This window comes from Neolamprologus multifasciatus, chromosome 9, assembly GCF_963576455.1.
Source record: "Neolamprologus multifasciatus chromosome 9, fNeoMul1.2, whole genome shotgun sequence".
In the NCBI taxonomy this organism is placed as follows: Eukaryota; Metazoa; Chordata; class Actinopteri; order Cichliformes; family Cichlidae; genus Neolamprologus; species Neolamprologus multifasciatus.
In genome coordinates, this window is record NC_140447.1 from 28,634,725 (window position 1) to 28,660,523 (window position 25,799).

A 25,799-nucleotide genomic window follows, 5' to 3' on the forward strand; every position below is an offset into this window, starting at 1 on the left:
ACAATTCCATATCCTTATAAAAAAGACAGAAATATGGTGTTTTATTAATAAACTTACATTTATGGATAAAAAAATAGCTAAAAGTATTAACAAATTTTTTATAAAAAACATTTATCATTCTTCCTGGAAAACTTAAATAAACAGAATAAAACATTTTCCCTCATAAAGAAAACTCCCTTTAAATATGGACAATAACAAAACTGCTAAATTCCTTCCAGAATCTCTGTGTAGAGGAACAATACCAAAAAAGATGTGTCACAGTTTCTGGATGATCCCCACAGAAAGTTCAATTAGTATTTATGTCTCTTTTAAATGTTACCATATAGGGACTGGCAGGGTAACATTTATGAAGAATTTTATATGAGATTTCCTTCACCTTGTTTGCAATTAGATATTTATGGGATCATCCAGACTGTCTTCCAGGTGATATCTGGAACATGTCGTTTCCAGTAAGATATTATATATATGGGAGAGACATGATTGTAAATGACCCAGATTATTTATCTTATTGATATTTTTCAAACAGTTAAATCCCTGAACGAATTATACCGTATAATATAGATTCGACTCTTATTTTGAAATTCGGAACGGGCAACTTCCGGGAAGATCGTACTGCTACTGCTTGCCATAGAAACGGTTAATGAAAAAGTTACCGTTTTCCATCCATCTTTAAATTAGCTTCTAGCTGGAAGGCGAACAGGTATGTTTGTTTGTTGTACTTGTTATTTACATTTCGGACAATTTGTAAATGTATTATTTGATTGTTAATAAGTTTATGAGTGATCTAGCAGGCTGATGCTAGCACCTCCTATGCCTTTTCTGTGAATTAATTAGCATAACGGAAACGTGAATCAATCTATCAAGTGAATGTTTATTTTGTTTTATGTCATGATTACAGCTCTTACGATGTGTCTATGGTAATTTGTAAATAAATGGGTTGGAATACCCCACCATGGTCCATCCGTAATGATCATTGAGTGCATCGTCTGAATAAAGTCTGGCTGGAATGCTACAGTAAGAGCTGATCCCCCGCATCATCCTGCTGCCACTCTGCACCACGGAACCACGAGGACGAGTCACGGAGCTGTGTTGCTATTCGTCTGGGATTGACAAGACATTTCACGGAGCAGCTCAGCACCATTCTATGGGTCTTCTCGACAGAGACTTTATAATCATCATGCAGCTGGCTTAATGGTTTGATGTGACGGTCAGAAAAGGTATGGAACATTTCATTCTAATCGACAAGGAACGGACATTCATTCTCATCAGTGGTGGTTAAAGGGAGAGAGAAGGTCATCAACTACTGTGGACATCTGCTGCATTAAGACACAACGGACATGAAGTAATAACAAGTGAAGTAATTTTGTTTATTGGTATTTACCACCACTACTGTATATTTATCATTCTTTCTACTGACCCAAAAGGGGGTGAAAGAGGGGGCATTTAGTTCCATTTGTAACTGTACAGTCTTAATGGTGTATTGATTTGTGTTTAGCATAAGAGGTTTACTTTACCACATCAGTTTGCAACAGCTAGCAGGTTGCATTCATTATTTTATACATTTCTTCTCAATGTTGTGTTGGTTATCTGCTTCTATTTCAACTTGGTTTAAAGTGCAAAGATTCTTCTCCCTTCTGTTAACGCAGCCTGTAAGTTATAGTAACCACAAGCAGCAAATTAACTAAAGCCTGCAAATTAGATAAGTAAATAACATAAACATGAAGGAAATGGAGAATCCCTCCTCACAAACAGAACTAGAACATCAGATAGTTGACCTGCAGAATAAAATCGAAAGGCTTAAGGCGTCTCTTGAAGACACATCAGAAACTACGGAAATAGAACTTTTGGAGAAGGAAATTCAACACAGAGAAGAAACGTTGAACAACTTTCAAGGCGAGCTTAAAGAAAGCCTCCGACGCTCCACTCGAACAAAAATCCCAACTCCAAAGGCGCTCGAAATGCAACAGGAGGAAGCAAGAAAAAGGGAAAGAAAGTTCATCTTAACATACGAAAGATGGAAGATTCGAGCCCGAGAGTCAAGAGAGCAGCTCAAGTCAGACATTAGTAAAGGCGAGCTGGCATCTTTGATGGATGCTTTGGAGAAAGAGAAAGAAACTGTGTTAAATACTTACCTTGAAATACGAAGTCACATTACACCTTCTCCAGAATTAAGACGTCACGTTGACAGTTGTGAGGCAGTTACAGCCGAAATTATGAAAGTTACCTACGAGAGAATGTCAGACCTCGATGGTGATTATGATGCAGAACAAGTACATTGCCGTCTCAGGGAGCTGCTTAAGAACAGCTATGCACGCTCCATCTATGGATCCACTGCATCTAGAGTGACAAAGTCAATCCGTAGTCACAAAAGCACTTCTCTAACACTCAAACAGGCGGATGCCGCAGCAGAGCTGGCTGCTAAGGAAGTCGAATTTGAAGGGTTGCTGGAAGAAGAGAGACAAATGGAGAAGATAGAGGAACAGCAGAGAAAAATGGAAGTAGAAAAGCGCAGACTTGAACGCCTTCAAGCAGAAAAGAATTTGAGGGCTGCTCGGGCCAAACTGCAAGTCTACAGCCAGGTAGCCTCGCAGGAAGGCAGTCTCCATTCCTCTAATAGTTCAGTGGGAAATCATCATGTTCCCCCTGCTATCAGCCCTCCAACTCCCACCATCACAGCATCGCCACCCGACCTAAACGTGTCATCCCTTGCCCAAGCCCTACAAGACAGTATGGCTCTAAATAGACTTCCAGTTCCAGAGCCATCTGTATTTAGTGGGGACCCCATTCAGTTCATTGAGTGGAAAACTTCATTCATGTCACTTATTGACAAAAAGGCCATCTCCCCAGCAGACAAACTTTATTACTTGAGGAAGTATGTAGGTGGCCCAGCTCGTAAAACATTGGAAGGAACTTTCTATAGAAATGACAGCGACGCTTATAAGGATGCGTGGAACAAACTGGATAACAGATATGGCCAAACCTTTATTATACAGAAAGCCTTCAGAGATAAGCTCACAGATTGGCCAAAGATCCAACCAAGAGATGCAGAAGGATTAAGAGACTTCTCAGATTTCTTAAATGCTTGTCAAGATGCAATGACACATGTGAAGAGCCTTGAAATACTGAACGACTGTGAAGAGAATAAGAAGCTAATCCTCAAACTACCAGAGTGGATAGCATCTCACTGGAACAGGAAGGTTACTGAAGCCTTAAAGGGCAATAAGGAATTCCCTAGTTTTAAGGACTTCACCGCATTCGTGGCGACAGAGGCAGAGATCGCTTGCAATCCGATCACCTCAGCTTATGCCCTCCGCAGCTCTGAGTCGAGCACTGCAAAACAAGGCAGCAGAGATCCTAAGAGGAACAAGGCAAGCGTTCTAAACACACAGACTGAGGCTGACACCGAGAGGCTCAAGACAGTTAAAGGAAAGGAAAGGCCTCCTTGTGCCTTCTGTCAAAATAATCAACACAGACTACATGGATGTCCCAAGTTTATTGCTAAAACTCTGGAGGAGCGCCGAGATTTTGTCAGAGAACATAAGCTCTGCTATGGCTGCACCAAACCTGGACATAGTGCAAAAGACTGTCGACATCGACACTCATGCAACACGTGCAAGGGTAAACATCCCACTTGTTTACACGATGACAACTATGTAAAGAAGGAAAGGGTCCTGCCACAGGAAACCACTATCCTGAGCAACGCCGGCCAAACGGAGGCTGCTGCAACTTCAATGTCAGTGATTACTGGACAGCCAACTAACACATCAATGATTGTGCCTGTGTGGGTGTCAAAAAAGGATGCAGGAACTGAGAAACTGGTTTACGCCCTGCTGGACACACAAAGCGACACAACATTTGTTGACCAGGAACTGAGTGATGTACTAAAGGCAGATTCCTGTCCAGTTAAGCTGAAGTTAACTACTATGATCGGACGTGACGTGATTGTAAAGAGCCAAAGAGTCTCAGGGCTTTGTGTTCGGGGTTATCGCTCTTCCCTCCTCATCAACCTTCCTCCTGCTTATACCAAGGATTGCATACCGGTAAACAGAGCCCATATCCCAACAAGCGAGACAGCTAAAAGATGGAATCATCTCTCCAAGGTCATAGAAGAGATTCCACCTCTACAGGACTGTGAGGTTGGTTTATTGATAGGCTATAACTGTGCACGAGCAATGGCACCAAGAGACGTCATAACGGGAGGAGACGATGAGCCTTACGCAATTCGTACCGACTTAGGATGGAGCATAGTTGGTGGTGCGTCGACATGCCCCGACACTTCAAGTACGGCGAGACAGTGCTTCCGAGTTGCAGTCAGGGAGCTCCCGCCAGTCACCCCGGCAGATGCCATTCGCATTCTAGAGTCTGACTTTAAGGATGCTAAGGAAGACGGCAAACCAGTGTCTCAGGAGGACATCCTGTTCCTGGACAAACTCAAGAACCGCATCAAAAAGAACAGTCTAGGTCACTATGAGATGCCGTTACCCTTTAAGGAGAGACCTACCTTACCTGACAACAAACAGCTTGCAGTCATGCGTCTGAGCCATCTAAAGAGGAAGCTGTTAAAGGATGAAGGGTACAAAGAACAGTATGTCAAGTTCATGGAGGAGGTCATAGAAAAGGGTGATGCAGAGGAAGTCCACGATGATGGGAAAGAGGGCGAAAAATGGTACATACCTCATCACGGTGTATTCCACGACAAGAAGCCAGACAAACTGCGCGTGGTGTTCGACTGCTCTGCCAAGTACCAGGGAACCAGTCTGAATGATCATCTGCTCACTGGTCCTGACCTGATGAACAATCTCAACGGCGTACTTCTTCGCTTCCGGTTGCACTCCACTGCATTGATGTGCGACATAGAGAAAATGTTTCATCAATTTCATGTGAGGAAGTCGGACCAGGATTACCTGCGCTTCCTTTGGTGGAAGAAAGGAGATCTCGGTGCACAACCCCAAGAATACCGTATGAGGGTGCATATCTTTGGCGCAGCCTCATCACCTGGTTGTGCGAACTACGGATTGAAGCATTTGGCTACAGGAAATAAAGACCAATACCCATTAGGCTCTCAGTTCATTCTGAGAGATTTCTATGTCGACGATGGAGTCACAAGTACAGACAGCTCAGAGAAGGCTATCAAGTTAGCAGAAGAAGCCAGAAGACTTTGTGCCCTGGGTGGTCTCAGGCTCCACAAGTTTGTGTCCAACGACAAAGCTGTCCTGGAAAGCATACCAGCAACTGAACGTGCATCAGACATTAAAGACCTCAACCTTGCCTTTGATAACTTACCTTCAGAGAGAGCGTTGGGTATCCAATGGCACGTTGAATCAGACTGCCTGAAGATCAGCACCAACCTTAAGGAACAGCCTGCAACGCGTCGAGGCATATTGTCCATTGTTGCATCCCTGTACGATCCCTTGGGTCTCATAGCCCCTTTTTTGCTCATTGGAAAGGAAGTGCTGCAGCAGATGTGCTGCCATGGAACAGGTTGGGACGACCCTCTAACCAACGAACTTCGCCCACGGTGGGAGAAATGGAAAAACGACCTCAACAACTTGGAGAGGATAAATATACCCCGAAGTTACGCCCCGGCAGATTTCGGAAAGGTTATCAAACGTGAGTTACATCACTTCTCCGACGCAAGCACTACTGGCTATGGACAGTGTTCATATCTGAGGCTTAGCAATGAAGAAGGAGACATCCACTGTGCACTAGTCATGGCCAAATCTCGCGTCGCCCCAACAAAGGTCACCACGATCCCAAGATTAGAGTTGACGGCTGCAGTCATCTCTGTGAAAACCAGCAATGTTTTGAAGGAAGAACTTGGATATGCGGACATTGAAGAGCATTTTTGGACCGATTCCAAGGTGGTACTAGGATACATCAATAACGAGGCTCGACGTTTTCACACATTTGTAGCCAACCGTATCCAGAAGATACATCTCTACACGAATCAAAGGCAATGGAGATACGTCCCTACCAACCAGAATCCTGCGGATCGTGCTTCTAGAGGTTGTTTTGTCAATGAGCTAATATCATCGAACTGGTTTAACGGCCCTGCATTTCTATGGGAAAAGGGAGTTGACCTCTCAGAAGAGGTGGCTCCGGAACTGTCAGTCGGAGATCCAGAAGTTAAGGAAACACGGACTCTAAACACGGAAACTGTAGAACAAGATTCTCTTACTTATCGGCTGACAAAGTTCTCGTCCTGGACTCGCGCCATCTGTGCAGTGGCTCGCATTCTTCGAAGGATCAACAAGGATAGGTCAATTGGCCTCTCTACAGTGCAGGAAAGAGAAGAAGCAGAGCGCCTCATCATCAAAGATCTGCAGAGACAAACATACTCGGAGGAAGTGCGGCTATTGAGGAAAGGTTGTCAGCTGCCACCTCATAACAAGCTACATCACCTCAACCCCTTCTTGGACAACAATGGTGTGATTAAGGTGGGAGGTCGACTCTGTGATTCAAACCTTCCTCTCTCAGTCAAACACCCTACCATCATTCCAAAGGAACATCATGTTACAAGAATGATCATAGCATACTGTCATGAAGAAGTCAAGCATCAAGGCAAGGGGATGACTCTCAGTGCAATTAGGACAAGAGGTTACTGGATACCAGGAATTGGTAGGACGGTTGCATCTTATCTTCGCCGATGTGTAGTTTGTCGGAAGCTTCGGAGACGGACAGAAGAACAGAAAATGGCCGATCTCCCTCCAGAGCGAGTAAATCCATCTCCACCCTTTACCTACTGTGGAATGGATTGCTTTGGACCCTTCTATAGCAAGCAAGGACGTAGTGTGCGAAAACGATATGGTCTCCTTTTCACCTGCTTCTCCTCTAGAGCCATCCATATTGAAATGCTGGAGGACCTATCTACAGACTCATTCATAATTGGACTGCGCTGCTTCATTGCTATACGTGGAGCCGTGCGCCAGATCAAATCTGACCAAGGCAGTAACTTCCTAGGAGCCAAGAATGAACTGCAGGTAGCCCTCACGGAATTAGATGGTGATAAACTGACGAACTTCCTTTCTAAGAAGCAGTGTGACTTCATCCTAAATGCTCCTGGTTCAAGTCATGCTGGTGGAGTGTGGGAGCGTCAAATTAGAACAGTCAGGAATGTTCTCAACGCGACCCTTGGACTCTCACCTGGAAACCTACCTGATGCTTCCCTCCGAGCATTCTTCTATGAAGCAATGACGATAGTTAATAGTCGTCCTCTCACTATTGAAAACCTACATGATCCCAACAGTCTTGAGCCACTGACACCAAACCACTTACTTACCCTGAAATCTACCATGGCCCTTCCTCCCCCCGGCAAGTTCATAAGGGAAGATATGTATGCGAGAAAGAGATGGCGCCACATACAATATTTGGCCGAGCAGTTCTGGAGCCGTTGGCGGAAAGAGTACTTGGCCAACATTGCCTTTAGACAACGCTGGCACACCCCAAAGAGAAACCTGCAGATCGGGGATATAGTCATAATGAAGGATGAAGACTTGCCCAGAAATGAATGGAGGTTGGGAAGAGTCGTAGAGACTACAATGGACAGAGATGGACTGGTTAGGAGAGTGAAGCTCTGTCTAGGTGACAGGAAACTTGGCAAAAATGGTGAGCATCTTACTAAGCGGTCAGTGCTCGAACGGCCAGTTCAAAAACTAGTCTTATTGTTGGAAAATGACTAGTTCATTCCTTGCATACTATGCTTCTGTTGTTTGGTCATTATTTGTATTGTGAAATCATTTGTGTTCTCTCTTCCTATGGTTATGGAGTTATGATGTTTGTTACACTAATGATTTGGTGGGAGTGTAAATGACCCAGATTATTTATCTTATTGATATTTTTCAAACAGTTAAATCCCTGAACGAATTATACCGTATAATATAGATTCGACTCTTATTTTGAAATTCGGAACGGGCAACTTCCGGGAAGATCGTACTGCTACTGCTTGCCATAGAAACGGTTAATGAAAAAGTTACCGTTTTCCATCCATCTTTAAATTAGCTTCTAGCTGGAAGGCGAACAGGTATGTTTGTTTGTTGTACTTGTTATTTACATTTCGGACAATTTGTAAATGTATTATTTGATTGTTAATAAGTTTATGAGTGATCTAGCAGGCTGATGCTAGCACCTCCTATGCCTTTTCTGTGAATTAATTAGCATAACGGAAACGTGAATCAATCTATCAAGTGAATGTTTATTTTGTTTTATGTCATGATTACAGCTCTTACGATGTGTCTATGGTAATTTGTAAATAAATGGGTTGGAATACCCCACCATGGTCCATCCGTAATGATCATTGAGTGCATCGTCTGAATAAAGTCTGGCTGGAATGCTACAATGATATCTTCTTGGAATAAACTACGTATTCTCTTATTGCTGTTACCAAGTTCCTGTGAAAAGCAGATTTTTCCCACTGCTGACTCAGCTGGATCAGGGAGACTGACTCAGGTAGTCACTGGCAATGTTGAACCTGGAACAACATTTATTATGATGATGTGGGAACAACACCGACACGAGGATATCAGATCATTCCAGGATGCAGGTCAAAGTGAAAGTCCCTGGGATGCTTCCGGTTATGTTTCCATCCGGCGTAGTCTCTGACCGGTCCGTGCTATATCGCCCCTCTTGACCCGGAGTGGTATAACGTTTTGTAGAAAAGTTCGATCAATTCGCTCGCTCTCTCCCTCTCTTTCTCACTCTTACAAAAATAAATTCTCTGGGTTTTTTTTCCTCATACATTTATGGTACCCGACGGAGGAAGCATTGACCGGGATTGAACCGACGGTCGTCTGACTCCTTGATGTGCGTAAAACAAGGCCATTTTCTTTTAGGGTTTCTGTCTATTTTCTATTTATTTTCTGTTAATGGGAAAACCTGTTGTAAAAGTAGCTATAAAAATGAAGAAAAACTCTTTACTTTGGTATGAGTGGCTGCACAAAACCAAAATACCTCATTGGGGTGTTTTAATAAAATTATTTAGTTCTGAGTTCTGAATATGTGCGCGGTGCTTTTTTTTTTCTACTAAGGGTTATTTTACACGTACTAGGAGTTGAGACCTGCATGAAATTCTTTGCTAGGTTACAAGCATTAAGAAATACTAATATTGATTAGAGGGTTTTTTGACGCCTTCTTGACCCGCGGTGTGTGCAAAATAAGACAGTTTTCTTTTAAGGATTCTATTTTCTGTTAATGAGAAAACCCGTTGTAAAAGTAGCTCAAAAAATGAAGAAAAACTCTTTACTTTTGGTCTGATAAGGAGTGGCTGCACCAAACCAAAATACCTCATCGAGGTGTTTTAATAAAATTATTTGGAATAGAGTTCTGAATATGTGAGCGGTGCTTTTTTCACTAAGGGATTTTTTTTTTTTTACACATACGAGGAGACGAGTGGGCAGCCTGTAGGTTAATATAAGAAAGTAAAATACATCCGCTATTGTAAAAAGAAATGGCTCTCTACAAGCAATAGAAAGTCCTTCTTTTCATTACAAGCGTTGGTGTAGCATGCCTCCACCCGGCACTATAAATATAAATACAATCCGTTACTAGTCAGATAATCTTAAAGGTTTTTATTTTATTGCGCCTGTAATAAGATTAACATTAGAAAGCAAAATAAAGCCACCATTGCATCTGGTGCTTATTAAGAAGTGTATTCTGCTCAGTCAATCGAAGGTCTCAAGCTTTGTTTGGCGCGAATGTCCAGGCAATCTATTGTAGGTGACTTGGAGCAACAGGAGGTTAAAACTGCATACACGCTTACACACACATGACTTAAAATAGGCCAGGCCGAAGGCCTGAAATTCCTTTAGCTTCTAACTGCAATTGAGTTTGCTTAGAAACAGATGACAGAAGACGAGTCAAGAAGAGGACAAGCCCACAGGGACCATCTGGGCTTGAAACTAATTGCCATGTATGGAAGAATGTGATAGAAAGAGGAACTTCTTTGTCTGTCTTTAGCTTTTTAATTGACCATTTACTGTAACTGATGCATGTCATATTCTTGTTAACGCATTTTCACTTGCTGAATACGGGACAGACTTGACTGGGGGAAAGAAAAGGGAGAAAGAAAGAGGGAAAGAAAAACAGTTGAGAAGAGGGACGGGGGAGAAGGGCAAAAAACAAAAACCAACAGAATAAGCAGAAAAAAAAAATACATATATCGATCACCTGGATCACCTGTTGAGAAAGAAAAAAGAAAACAAGCAGAAGAAAACGACAGTAATACAATAAACAACATCACAATGATATATGGGAATATGACAGTAAATACTAAATATTAAACATTATTGTGCAGCACGTAAGATCGAGAGCACAGTGTGCTTTGAGGTAGGAGCCAAAAAGGGTGTAGTTTGTGTGTGTGATCACCCGTGTGTACACCTGTGAGCATGGACGCGCTTGTTTTCTTAAAAGGTTCCTTCATGTAATGATCTGCTAGAGGGTGTGGGGGGCCACTGCCCCGTCCTCCAGGGCATGAAGCAGGTATGGAGGAGATCAAAACTCCAGACATCCAGAGGCCCCCAGAACACAAGAGACCAAGGAAGACCAACAGAGGGGCAGCTGCGCCACTATCCCAGAAAGAGCTGAGGAGAGTCCCAGATGAGGGGTCACTCAGCAGCCACGGAGCAGAAGCCAGGGGGGGTTGCAGTGATGTGCCCGTGAGCTCCGCCGGCAGCCAGCTGTGCCTGAGTGACCGAGCCCCAGGCCGAGAGGCCGGGGACACCCCACCTCCGAAGTGGCCCAAGCGAGCCCCAGGCTCCAGGCCCCGATAAGCAGCCGCCAAGGAGTGAGCCGGTGTGTACCCGGACGCCCACCCCCGGACACAAAGAACCACCAACGCACCGATGTCTGAGGGAGTCCGCCCCCGGCAGGGGAAGTGGTGGGGGGAGATAGGCCTCCAAACCTTGGAGGGCCTGAGATGTCCTCAGAGAGGTGGCGTCTGATATCCAACCTGACATATGGACACAGACATACAGGCACACACAGATACAAACATCCATTCCCACCCTCATGCTCTCATGTGTACTTACTCCACACTCAACCAACGTGGAGACAGACATAAAGAGACGCTGTACACACAATCACACTCCCCAAGCGTACTCTACGAACCGGGTCTAGGTACCCTTGCCCCGGGGGGAGGGGGGAACTGCACCCAGACCCAGGTTGTGTTACCCTTTTCCCTGCGGTGGGGAGAAGCAGACCGCCCCAACTCCGCAGCAGCAGGGAGGCCCCACATTCCGGACCCCAGTCGGACGGCCAACTCCTCCTCCTAGCCCCCCTGCTCCAGCAGGCCGCAGAGAACGAGGGTGAGAGAAGACTCCTAACCTCCCTCCACCCGCTCATTGTAGTGTTGATGTATGTGTGTTCTAAGGTGCATTTAAAACCCAGGAGGGCATGGAGCTACCTGCCAGAGAGCAGCAGGTAAGCACATAGTCCCTCCTGCTAGCCCTCAATGTCTACGTGTATTTAAAATTGAGAGGTGGGCAACGACGCCAGGGGTGAGGTGTACACCCTGATGGTAATTGGGATTCCGTGTAGCGTGCCCACCCCCAAGATCCTATATGTATGTGTAATGAGAGTGTGAGTAATGTGAATGTCTAAGTTGTGGGATAAAATTGAGGCAGAGGCAGCCAGAAGGGGACGGGGGGTGGGGGGGGTGGGGGACGGGGGTTACCTCCTCTGCACCCTGGTGACACACCCCTACTCCAAGGCCCTGCATGTGTGGGTGGTTGTGGTGGAGCGGGAAGAGGGAGGCAGCTGGAGATGGGGAGGGAAGGAAGGGAGGGGCAAGTGACCTCTCCCTGGGGCCAGCTCCCCCGCTGACCCCAGTAGGCACCCCCATACTCCGCGACCCGCCAGGGAAGGGGGGCCCAGGCCCATCCGAACCGGGGCCCAGTGCAGCGGCGCCGCCTGGCCCCACAGAGCCCGGGGCAGTCCACCCAACCCCACCACAGAGAAAACTGCACCCACCCCATCATCCACTCATCTTCCAGACTACATAAGACAATAGACGCCCAGGCTGAGATCTTCCTCCACCTCTCCTGTATCTCCCCCTCTTGCAGAGAGAGTTCCTGAGAGAGGAAAGCGCCTGCAAGATGTAACAACCCCCCCCCCCCACCAGTTGAAGAGCCCCCCAGGTGGCTCAACGCACCGGCGGCACCCTGCGCCAGGGGTGGGCCCCCATACACCCACCCGCCCACAACCCCGGCAACACACCAACCAGGACCCAGGCCCCCGAGGCCCGGCCAGGGCCCCAGGCCAGAGCCGGAGCGCCCCCAGAACCTCACGCCCGTCCCGGACCCACCCAGGGGCAGCCAGGCTACCAGGTCAGTAACCCACGTCTGTCAGCACAGACCCTCCCCTAGCCCTGCTGCACGTAGCCACGAGGAAACCGTCACCCAAGAGCCAACAGAGCCCCTAATTGGCCATGACCGCTACCCCGGGTTGAGCCCCCCAAGGAAGATGCTCCCGGGGAACCCCCTGACACCCTAAGCCTGACCCTACCCCACACCAATCACAACAGTGAAGGCGAGACCAAAATATTGACCCCCCCACCCCCACTAGGTGATGGAGCTGATCAGAGGAGCCCAGAGCGATTGATCTGATGTGGTGGCAGAGGCTGTATCAAGACTAATGTAATCTAATAGATAATTTCTATATTGGTTAGAATTAAGATTATTTTTATTTTTCCAGGTCATGAGGACTGTTTTCTTGGCTATGCATAGGGCAATGAAAACCATATGGGCTATATTCTTATCTGTAGTGACATTATCTAAACTGCCCAACAAACACACTAAAGGGGAAGTTGGAATGTTACATTTCAGACACTTTGATAAATCTTCACATATCTCGCACCAAAACTTCTTAACCAGTGGACAGAAGCAAAGAGCGTGGATACAATTGTCCAGTGTTTTGGTTTGACAGTGTGAGCAGTTGTTGGTAGACGTAAAGCCCATCTTGAACATCCGATGACCTGTATAGTGCACTCTATGTAGTATTTTGTATTGACTTAATTGAAGACTGGGATTTCTAATTAGATGAAAGGTTTTTAAGCAAATCTGAGACCAGAGGTTTTGGTCTAAGTTAACTGATAAATCCGCTTCCCATTTTGCAACAGGAAGTGATATTGATTCATCTGTTTTAGAAAGCATTCTGTATATTTTGGATAGTAATTTGGGGGTTTCAAGAGTAAGAAATTGAACCACACTTGGTGGTGTTTGTAGTTCAACTTGACCCGGTTTAAATTTCTTTTTTACTATGGATTTAATTTGTTGATATTCTAAAAATCTTTTCTTGTTGATCCCATATTGTGTAACTAGTCTGTCAAATGAAATAAATGCTGTTCCTTCTAGTATATGTTCTAAATATTTGATTCCTTTACCACTCCAATCTGAAAAGTTTATCATATTATTGTTTTGTAATATGTCAGGGTTGTTCCAGATAGGTGTACGTTTGCATGGGATTAATGAAGACTCCGTCAATTTTAGAAGCTCCCACCATGCTGTCAGAGAAGAGCTGATGCTGATGCTTTTGAAGCATTCATGTCGTTGGATGTTTGAGCTGATAAATGGTAGATCTGAAATCTCTAAATTATTGCCAAGTGCTTGTTCTACATGTAGCCAAGTTTCATCTAAGAGGGTATGTTTTAGCCATCCTGAGATAAACTGAAGCCTGTTGGCTAAGAAGTAGTGCTGAAAGTTAGGTAGTTCTAATCCTCCTTTATCCTTGGTCTTTTGTAGTGTTTTTAAGCTTATGCGTGGGGGTTTATTTTTCCAAAGGAATTTGGACATACATTAATCTAGAGATCTGAACCAATCTTCAAGTTCAAGTTCAAGTTCAAATTTTATTCGCCACATGCAGAGGTACAGTAGGTTGCCCTGCAGTGGAATGAACCCGCCCCCCGACCTTACACACACAACGCAGACATCACATGGGGATACAAGTCAGAGAACGGTTGATACAGAAAAAACCACTGAAATGGACATTACAATGGGAAAAAGTACAAGAGGAAAAAAAGAGACCTCTTGTGGCGGTTTAGTTGGGATCATTGAGAATAAATAATTTATTTTTGGTAATACTATCATTTTTATAGTGGCAACCCTTCCCATGAGTGATATGGGTAGACATTTCCACCTAGCCAGATGACCTTCTACTTTCTTTAAAAGTGGGATATGGTTTAATTTAGTTAGATCTGCAAGCTTGGGAGAAACATTAATACCTAAATATTTTATATTTCCCGATTGCAGTGGTGTGGAAGAGGAATTATGGAAGGAGCAATTAATCGGAAGGACCGTAGATTTTGACCAGTTAATTGAGTAATCTGATATTCTTGCAAAAGAGTTTATCAATTCAATCACCCCAGAGATATTGGTTTGTGAATTTTGGAGAAAGAGTAACACATCATCCGCATAAAGGCTGATTTTATGTTCCACGTTCTTGCATTTTATGCCCTTAATTACTGAATTCTGTCTAATTGCTGCTGCTAGTGGTTCAATAAAAATTGCAAACAGTGAAGGGGGGAATGGGCATCCCTGCCCGGTGCCCCTCAGGAGACAGAAGCTGGAGGATGTCTGATCATTTGTTCTGACACAAGCTGTTGGGGAATTATATAATATTTTTAACCAGTTAATGAAGAGGATCCAAAACCAAATTTGTGTAAAGTTGCAAATAGACATTTCCAGCTAACGCTGTCAAATGCTTTTTCTGCATCTAAAGAAAATATTGTAGTTTCAAGGTTTTTACTGTATGAGTAGTCTATCAAATTAAGTAATCTATGTGTATTTGTTGATGAGTGCCTACCTTTTATGAAACCAGTTTGGTCAGGATGAATTAAGAGGGGGGTTATTTTCTCCAGTCTCTTTGAGAGAGCTTTGCAGATTATTTTAAGGTCTACGTTTATAAGGGATATTGGACGATAGCTTGAGGGATATACAGGGTCTTTGCTTGGTTTTAGCAGGAGATTAATGTTTGCAGAATTCATATTTGATTGAAGTCTGCCCTTTTCTTTGATTTCCAACAACGTTCTGTAGAAAACTGGTGCTAGAATTGTCCAGAATTCTTTGTAGAATTCTGCAGGAAAGCCGTCTGGACCTGGAGCCTTATAAGTATGCCTTATTGGGCATACTTATTAGGGCTTCCTGGGGTTCACCTGGTGTCAGTGGTGAATCCAGTGCCATTGCTTGAGTGTCTAATAATTTTGGAAGAGTTATGTTAAGTTATGTTGTCCAGGTTTAGGGAAGTCTTTATGGGGTCACACACACACACACACACACACACACACACACACACACACACACACACACACACACACACACACACACACACCTACACACACACACACACACACACAATCCTTTGTTCACATGTATACCTATGTAAGATGTTATATGTTAATGACCCTATGCATATTCATGTTACCACAATAAAAGGAGTGCTATGGGGAACCTGGCTGAGAGTCTGACGGAGATCAAGTGGTGGAACGACACTTGGCTCCAGGCAGGTCTCCCTCATGCATGAGTAACACGAAGAACTTTGCCTACTTGGTGTTCAATGCTTTTGCTGTGTTTTTAAATTGTCTCATTCCAGTGGTGGGCCTGTGCTAGACAGACCCAACATTAATTGGTCCTTCGGAGCCGGATACCTAGAATTGACATTCACCGAGGGGCTAAAAGAGACACGCCGAAAGACGTCAGCCAGGACGTATAGAAGTTCCTGTAGTAAAGTCCCGAGACGTGAGAATTTGTCATCGGGCCGGTGGATTAGCTGTCTGTTTTTTCTCCTCGCTGGATGATGATTGACGGGATTCGAGAATAATGCAAGAGCAACACCAAGTAAGTACTGTACAAAGAAGAGCGCTGTAGCTGCGCGGGTTCACGCGAGCACGGTTGAGCGGGTTTCACGCGGACCTGAGCCGTGCGGTTAATTGCAGGTTTATAAGGGAAAGAGAGCGACAGCTCCTTAGCTGCGCGGGTACACGCGAGCACGGTTGCGCGGGTTTCACGCGGACCTGAGCCGTGCGGTTAATCGCAGGCTTATAAACAAAAGAGAGCGACGCCTATGCTGTGCGGTTTCACGCAGGCAGGTGCATCTCAGTGACTGCGCGGGTACACGCGAGTCCAGGAGCTCAACGGCCATGCGGGTTCACGCAGGCTGGGAGAAATTAACAGGCCTATTTGTGTTGTTTGTGTACGTCTGTGTCAATTGTTAAAAATAATCTGCATTAAGCTTAGGGTTGCTCAAATTCAGTACAATGACATATGAGCTGAAGTAAAATAGGTAAATATATGATGTGCATAGAGGCATTTGACCTGTTTGAAAGACTGTCGTCTTATTATGAGCCATTGTTGAGATAGAGAGCACACCTGTGAAAACAACTAATATGCTGAACCCTGTATGAAGCGGCTGAAAACTACATGATGGAGAAGCTGAATTGAATATGAAAGTGCAAGTCTTTGCCACTGTGGGCAAAGCACGCAACCACTGTGTGAGGTTGCGTTGCGGTCTCTTCTGAGCTGATGAGCAAGCTACACATTATCAGATCGAGAGCTGGCTGAGAACTCCTCAAAGAGAGGGAAACAGAACTATGATAACTGTGATAACTGGAGTGTGCAGAGTTTCCGTGAGCAGTTTTCCTGCATCTTGACTCATGTGTGTAGAGTGTTCATAGCATCAGCATCATGTTTTTGTTTATTTGTTTTGTTGGGTTGAAAAATAAATAAACTTGTAATCATACTTATGGATCACCATGGCACATGCCATGGGCCATATGATTTATTTACGCAGATGAAAAAATTGTGAATGTGTCTGACGTCACAGTGTTTTTGTGCGCTGTGTAAAAGTAATTGCCTCTGATTGTGAGAGCGGTGATTCTGCAGGTCACCAGCTATTGTAAAGGGAAAAAAAGGAGTAAAAAAGAGACAAAATTTACATTGTAGATGAAAAATAATCATAGGAAAAAGGTTTTGTGTTGATCAGCCAAGAACAATCTCATTTTCTGCTTTTAAGAAAGGACAGTTCACAAAAACAGAGAGAGAGAGATGTGTGTTGATTAAGCAGGGATGATAACAATGAAAGTGTCTTAGTTTGTCACTTTCAGGTGAAAAGCAGACCTGAATCAATTTTCCACATGCAGCGGTCGGAAGAAAGTTATAGTTTAACATCATTGGAAACGTTCAGGCCAAGTTTGAGTGTAGTATAGAGTATAGTTTTGAATAAGCTGACTTATTTACAGCTCCATGTGTCCCTCAACCTCACAAGCGAGCTCTCACTCCTCCCTGAAGACAAGGAATGCAGCTCCAAAGAGCAATAACATGGCAGATAAAGAGACAGCAGCAAAGTCCTGAGCAGAGACCCAGCAAGCAGCAGCAGTGTGGACAAACAGCATTGGAGAAGAAAAGCAAAACCATCATCCTGACTGATTGGATGAATGGCACTGTGTTTCCAACAAGCTGCAACTTCACTGTGCATGTGACAAGAACATTTGAGGAGAACTGAGGAGACTGTTGGAGTTTGACATTTGCCACTTTTGGAGTAAAATGGCAAGAAGAGACAGTGGAACACAGGACAAAGCTGAAGGACAACTGCCGGCTATTGGACTGTTGAAGTGGGAGAGGACAACAGAGTGAGAGTAAGTAGAACACAGAGGAGTGCTGTTCTTTAATGTGGGAAATCAAAATTGGGTTAGCAAACTTGGGGAAAAGAAAACTGACTGCTTAAATTGGAAAATTGTAAAGGAGACTGAAACACTGCAAAAAGATACATATACAAAATCACACACACAAGCAGAACATGCATTAACTCATGAAGATTAGACAGCATCTTAAGCATGTGAGTCTGTTTACCATCTTGTCCAAGTCACTTAGTGTGATGCAAAGACCAGTGGACCCATAGCACATCAGTTACAAAATGATCAAATAACAGCAGAGAAATGTGTAGGAAAGGCAGCTTTAAGAACATGCCCTGCTGGAGATGCAGCTCCACAGACATTGATTAAACCTGCCTAATAACACAAACACACATGTAATGAAAATCAGCTTGTTATCTCTCATTAGTGTTAAAATAGCGTGAATTTAACAGACACTTGTTATCAAATGCTGAATTTATCCAATGCAAAAAATTGACTCTCCAGGTTGCAGGACAACAGTTTAACTTTTGTGGGAAAAAAGATTCTGGTTTGACCAACCAGTGATCAGACAATAAATTTAGTTGTTAATATAGTAAATTGGGAGATGCTTCCTGCTTGATTGATGCAGCACAAGTAATTTACTGTATGAGGGAAATTCTATTTTGGTGATAGAACATGCATTTCTGTTGTCCTGTCAACTCAGTGGGTTAATAGCTGATATGCAAATTAGTTGATCGTTCTTAGATTAATGAAAGGTAATTGAATTTTAGCACAAGTGAATGGGATGTGTTGGAGTTTGTTGTGTGTTGAGTGGAGGCTCTAAAACACTGAGTTTCCTGTTTTGGTGTGCGAGTGAATCCTGTACCTAGATACACAACTCTGAATACGTCAGAACAAACTTCTTTTGTGAAGTGCATGACAACATGTCACATGTTTTGTGATGACGGGGAAAAAGAAAAACTGAATAAAATGGGTGTGTGGCCTAAATGAGTGAAGAGCACAGACCTGGGGATTAAACTCATAGCTAATAAGACATTAGGCTTATGTTGTGTGTTGTGCAGCTGATGGTTGGTTTGGAGTTAATCTAGCTGATGATTTTTCTTTTGTTGTGAAGTTGAGCCTGCCAATTAGTATGATGGTAAATCATGCTAATGGTATGATTTACCCTCCTGAGATGAGGAGCATGTGTAATGACTTAACAAGGCCTTTTTATTTTGTTACTTTCACAGTGCACTGAAAGTTTTGTTCGATAATCTGTGTCGTTCGAGCAGGATTACTGCCGGGGGTCAAACTCTGGTAATTGGTGACTCTGTTCTCAGACATGTGAAGCTAGAGACACCGGCAACCATAGTCAATTGTCTTCCAGGGGCCAGAGCAGGCGACATTGAAGGAAATTTAAAACTGCTGGCTAAGGGTAAACGTAAATTCAATAAAATCATAATTCACGTCTGCAGTAATGACACCCGGTTACGCCAATCGGAGGTCACTAAAATCAATATTGAATCGGTGTGTAACTTTGCCAAAACAATGTCGGACTCTGTAGTTTTCTCTGGTCCCCTCCCCAATCAGACCAGGAGTACCATGTTTAGCCGCATGTTCTCCTTAAATTGCTGGCTGTCTGAGTGGTGTCCCAGAAACGATGTGGGCTTCATAGATAATTGGCAAACCTTCTGGAGGAAACCTGGTCTTGTTAGGAGAGATGGCATCCATCCCACTTTGGATGGAGCAGCTCTCATTTCTAGAAATATCGACAAATTTATTAAACCCCTCAAAACATGACTATCCAGAGTTGGGACCAGGAAGCAGAGTTGCAGTCTTACACGCCTCTCTGCAGCTTCTCTCCTCCTGCTACCCCCCCAAAAACCCATCTCCATAGAGACTGTGTCTGCTTCCAAAAAGACAAAAAACAAACTAAAAACCAGCAACAAACAACTTAAACAATCACAAAGAAAGAACAATACAGTATCCACATCTGAACCAAAGAGTAAAACAGTGAAATGTGGATTATTAAATATTAGGTCTCTCTCCTCCAAGTCTCTGTTAGTACATGACTTAATAATTGATCAACAAATTGATTTACTCTGCCTTACAGAAACCTGGTTGCAGCAGGATGATTATGTTAGTTTAAATGAATCAACACCCCCAAGTCATTCTAACTACCAGAAATCTCGAAGCACAGGTCGAGGGGGTGGTGTGGCAGCAATTTTTCACACCAGTCTATTAATTAATGAAAGACCAAGACAGACTTTTAATTCATTTGAAAGCCTGATGCTTAGCATTGTCCACCCCAGCTGTGAAACTCAGAAACCAGTCTTACTTGTTATCATCTATTGTCCACCTGGGCCTTACACAGAGTTTCTGTCTGATTTCTCAGACTTTATATCTAATTTAGTTCTGAGCTCAGATAAAATAATTATTGTGGGTGATTTTAACATCCATGTAGATGCTAAAAATGACAGCCTCAACATGGCATTTAATCTGTTGTTAGACTCAATTGGTTTCTCTCAAAATGTAAAAGAACCCACCCACCACTTTAATCACACTCTAGATCTTGTTTTAACATATGGCATAGAAACTGAACATTTAACAGTGTTTCCTGAAAACCCTCTCCTGTCTGATCATTTCTTGATAACATTTACATTTACAATAATTGATTACGCAGCAGTGGAGAGTGGACTTTATCAAAGTAGATGTCTTTCTGAAAGCGCTGTAACTAAGTTTAAGAATATAATCCAGCCACTGTTATCATCGTCAATGCCCTGTACCAACACAGAGCAGAGCAGCTATCTGAACGCTACCCCAACAGAGGTCGATTATCTTGTTAATAATTTCACCTCCTCACTACGTACGACTCTGGATACTGTAGCTCCAGTGAAAACTAAGGTCTCTAATCAGAAGTACCTGACCCCGTGGTATAATTCTCAAACACGTACCCTAAAGCAGATGACTCGTAATCTGGAGAGGAAATGGCGTGTCACAAATTTAGAGGATCATCATTTAGCCTGGAGAAATAGTTTGTTGCTTTATAAGAAAGCCCTCCGCAAAGCCAGAACAGCTTACTACTCATCACTGATTGAAGAAAATAAGAACAACCCCAGGTTTCTCTTCAGCACTGTAGCCAGGCTGACAAAAAGTCAGAGCTCTGTTGAGCCAACCATCCCTTTAACGTTAACTAGTGATGACTTCATGAACTTCTTCACAAATAAAATTTTTATCATTAGAGAAAAAATTACCAATAATCATCCCACAGATGTAATATTATCTACAGCTACTCTTAGTTCCATTGATGTTAAGTTAGACTCTTTTTTTTTCCAATCGATCTTTCTGAGTTAACTTCAATAATTACTTCCTCCAAACCATCAACGTGTCTTTTAGACCCCATTCCTACAAAACTGCTCAAAGAAGTCCTGCCATTGATTAATTCTTCGATCTTATATATGATCAACCTATCTCTAATAATCAGCTATGTACCACAGGCCTTCAAGGTGGCTGCAGTTAAACCTTTACTCAAAAAGCCATCTCTAGACCCAGCAGTCTTAGCTAATTATAGGCCAATCTCCAACCTTCCTTTCATATCAAAAATCCTTGAAAGAGTAGTTGTCAAACAGCTAACAGATCATCTGCAGAGGAATGGTTTATTTGAAGAGTTTCAGTCAGGTTTCAGAGTTCATCACAGCACAGAAACAGCTTTATTGAAGGTTACAAATGATCTTCTTATGGCCTCTGACAGTGGACTCATCTCTGTGCTTGTCCTTCTTGACCTTAGTGCAGCATTCGATACTGTTGACCATAATATTCTATTAGAGCGATTAGAACATGCTGTAGGTATTACAGGTATTGCACTGCAGTGGTTTGTATCATATCTATCTAATAGACTCCAATTTGTGCATGTAAATGGAGAGTCCTCTTCACACACTGAGGTTAATTATGGAGTTCCACAGGGTTCGGTGCTAGGACCAATTCTGTTTACATTATACATGCTTCCCCTAGGCAGCATCATTAGAAGACATAGCATACATTTTCACTGCTATGCAGATGACACCCAGCTCTATCTGTCCATGAAGCCAGATAACACACACCAATTAGTTAAACTGCAGGAATGTCTTAAAGACATAAAGACTTGGATGGCCACTAACTTTCTGCTTCTTAACTCAGATAAAACTGAGGTCATTGTACTCGGCGCTGAAAAGCTTAGAAATATGGTATCTAACCAGATTCTTACTCTGGATGGCATTACCTTGGCCTCCAGTAACACTGTGAGGAACCTTGGAGTCATTTTTGACCAGGATATGTCCTTCAACGCACATATTAAACAAATATGTAAGACTGCGTTCTTCCATTTGCGCAACATCTCTAAAATTAGAAATATCCTGTCTCAGAGTGACGCTGAAAAACTAGTTCATGCATTTATTACTTCCAGGCTAGACTACTGCAATTCATTATTATCAGGATGTCCAAAAAACTCACTGAAAAGCCTTCAGTTAATCCAAAATGCTGCAGCAAGAGTACTGACAGGGACTAGAAGGAGAGAGCATATTTCTCCTGTTTTGGCTTCCCTTCATTGGCTTCCTGTTAAATCCAGAATTGAATTCAAAATCCTGCTCCTCACATACAAGGTCTTAAATAATCAGGCCCCATCTTATCTTAATGACCTTGTAGTACCATATCACCCTATTAGAGCACTTCGCTCCCGCTCTGCAGGCCTACTTGTTGTTCCTAGAGTATTTAAAAGTAGAATGGGAGGGAGAGCCTTCAGTTTTCAGGCCCCTCTTCTGTGGAACCAGCTTCCAGTTTGGATTCAGGAGACAGACACTATCTCTACTTTTAAGATTAGGCTTAAAACCTTCCTTTTTGCTAAAGCATATAGTTAGGGCTGGACCAGGTGACCTGAATCCTCCCTTAGTTATGCTGCAATAGATGTAGGCTGCCGGGGGATTCCCATGATGCATTGAGTTTTTCCTTTCCAGTCACCTTTCTCACTCACTATGTATTAACAGACCTCTCTGTATTGAATCGTATCTGTTATTAATCTCTGTCTCTCTTCCACAGCATGTCTTTATCCTGTCTTCCTTCTCTCACCCCAACCGGTCGCAGCAGATGGCCGCCCCTCCCTGAGCCTGGTTCTGCCGGAGGTTTCTTCCTGTTAAAAGGGAGTTTTTCCTTCCCACTGTCGCCAAAGTGCTTGCTCATAGGGGGTCATATGATTGTTGGGCTTTTCTCTGTATCTATGAAGCGCCTTGAGGCGACATTTGTTGTGATTTGGCGCTATATAAATAAAATTGAATTGAATTGAATTGAATCTGCACGATTAGAACAGAAAGCGCTGTACAACACGTCGTTGAGAAAATTGTTACAAGTGAGCTTCTCCACATTAAAATGGGCTCAGGAGAAAGTCACTTATCTGGGGACAATTAGAAAGTAAGTTCCTGTCCAAAAAGGATTCAGCGAGGTAATCCGATCTAAAGTTCTTCTTTTTCTTTTTGAAATGACGTCATTTTGCTGAGAGTGGAAATCTAAATGCGGCGATAGGTTCCACTATCAGCAAAGAAAGAATGAATTTATGAAAGAACAAATGAAAAATGAGTGAGAGAAAATAAAACTGACTGACTGGTAAAAGCTGACAAAAGCTGACAAGACTTTACTGATGTAACACGACTGTGTGAAGTTAACCCCCACCTGACAAAGGTGCAGATGAATCTATGTGTGTTTCTTTTTACAGGAGCAGAGAGATGACAGCAACATTCGAGGTTGCATGACGATTTAACCTTTTAAATGCCATTTTCTGTATCTGTGCATCCACCAGGGTGTTATTCATAGGCTTGTGTTGCTCACAGAGATCACTGTGAGAAAGTGTGTATACACCTGCGCAGCGCTAACATTTGCATTTTCTTCTCTACAGCATTACAGTTCTTCATGTGGTTTGATCATGTGATTTATAACAGGACAACTACTTAATGTTTTTCTACTACAGGATTTCTGGGTTTATGTGTGAAGAAACTGGGTTTATAGGTTATGAGTTGGTGATGCTGTTACACTGTGTTTTTGGGAAAATGTGAAGGTTACTTATGTGAATAACAGGTGAGAAATTTCCTGTGTTGAAAACTAGTGTCACTTCTTTCCACAGCTATGGCTGGTTAACTTTATGGTCTTTTTATAGCACCTCTGGAACCTGTCGACCTGCGCCTGACCACCGGGATGGTCAATGTGTGTTGCTAATGTTTGTTTTTCTAAGAATGCATGTAGAGGATTCAGCAGAAGGACAAGTGACATGAGAAAAACAAATAAGAATGCAGTGTTTATTAGAGATGGCACGATACCACTTTTTTATGTCCGATACCGATACCGATATCATAAATTTGGATATCTGCCGATACCGATATGAATCCGATATAGTGTGTTTTTTAATAAGTAAAACTGTTTTTTTAATATCTTGCTGCTTTTTGTATAAGTTCATACTCAAGTTAAAAAACAACAACACTAAAGCTATTCTGTTATACCTGCATGTAAAAAAAACACACTGCACCCAAAATATTTCATAGATCAGCAACACTGATCAATCTAATAAGTTAAACCTACCCCATCCTCCCTATTCTGGTATTTAAAGAGTACTTAGCAGAAATATTAAGCAACCTAACTAATAGGGTTGCAAACTCCCAGCAAAAGAAAATAGGGAACCACCCTCTTCCTCATGATGCTTAATCAATGTATTCAACTTTAATTTGATGCAGGGTGAAAAAAATTCACAGAAATAAATTATTTTTCAAGAATAATTAAATAGATTCAACATCTTTCTTCAACAGAATTGCAGACTGCACAGATGGTACCTTCCCAAAGGAAAAAGTACTACTACTAAAAAAGTACTAGGGTATATTAGACTTAACAGTTACTATATACAGTAATGGACTTCTATACATTTTACATCAGATTAAAACTTTGGGTGTAAGATTCAGATAATTATTAAATAATTAAAAGCTAGATATTTTAAATGAGAATAAGAAAGAAAAGTATGTCTTTGTGCCCCCTTTTGCCTGTTCATGCCCTATCGGCCCCCCTGGCTAAACTTTGCTAGATCCGCCCCTGCAGTTACCAGCCGTCAGCTGCATAGAAAAAGATCCTGGTGTAGAAAGTAATATTAAATAAATTCTAACAACAGCTTATCAAGCTTAATAGTGCTGCTGTTGTTCAGCCGCTGGTTTCCTCTTTCTGGTGAGAAGTGGGCCAAAAACAAAGAAGAGAGACGGACTCGCGACAGAAAAGCCGATCAGCTGATCATTAAGCAGTTTCACGATTGAAGTAGCAGCAGGAGAGAGAGAGAAGAGGCAGTTGCTCTATATATCGGTTTGTTAAGCTTAACGCGGAATGCTTTACAAACATTCAGAGATGAACTTACACACTTGCTTTACTTCTCTCTGAGATAACTTCCTCGGAGATGAAATGTTTGCTAGCAGGCTACAAATACACACAGCCGCTCTATCACGTGACCACACTGCTCCAGCTCGCCACGTCGCCAAGTTTTGTGAGGTGCTTTTTTGATATTTAATGGATCGGATTATATTTTTTATTTCTCTCCGATATCCGATCCAGTAATTTATGTCAGTATCGGACCGATACCGATACGTAATATCGGATCGGTCCATCTCTAGTGTTTATCTAATAGTTGAATATGGGGCTCATTAGCTGGCCACTATTGAGCTCCTAGTAATATATGAGTGGAGTGACTTTGCTTAAGAGAAGTCACCGATTGCATTAATGTTAACTGAGGACATGGGATGATCCATGTCTGAGGCAAATTGTGGTAATAATTGTAGTTTACTGATTTGAAAAAACCTGCACTTGATACTTGTCTTGCGGATGTTGAATGCTTTATCACTCTTATGATACAATTGTTTATAAGTGTGAAGTTTGATTTCACTTCCAGATCTTGTTTTCAGGCCATGATGGTGTGTATGCAGGCTCCTGGCGGAGCCGGGTGTTAAGCAAACTTAATATGCAAAACACGCTAACATCTTTTATTGCGGGGTTACGGAGCTACTCTGGAGGAGACACCCTGATGTTGCCTGGGACATGATCTAGCTAACCATTTTCTTTAAGATAGGAATCTAGGTTTGAGTTGACTCATGGGAGTGTCCATGCGTCAAGAGGAGGGGTCCAGGATTGACATTAAACAATGTTTTCTATTATTGTT

General features: G+C 43.0%; 1 protein-coding gene across 1 annotated transcript; it reads left to right on the forward strand.

Annotated features, from left to right (window-relative positions):
- The first annotated feature begins 477 nt into the window (after positions 1-477).
- LOC146511737 (uncharacterized) lies at positions 478-7,679 on the forward strand. Its single transcript, XM_085172331.1, has 2 exons — positions 478-700; positions 899-7,679. Exon 2 carries the CDS (start codon positions 1,719-1,721, stop codon positions 7,677-7,679), a length of 5,961 nt encoding a protein of 1,986 aa, XP_085028457.1. The 5' UTR covers positions 478-700; positions 899-1,718.
- The last annotated feature ends 18,120 nt before the right edge of the window (positions 7,680-25,799 follow it).

Coding starts and splice junctions, on each gene's coding strand:
- LOC146511737 (XM_085172331.1), top strand. CDS start 1,719: ATGAAGGAAATGGAGAATCCCTCCTCACAAACAGAACTAGAACATCAG.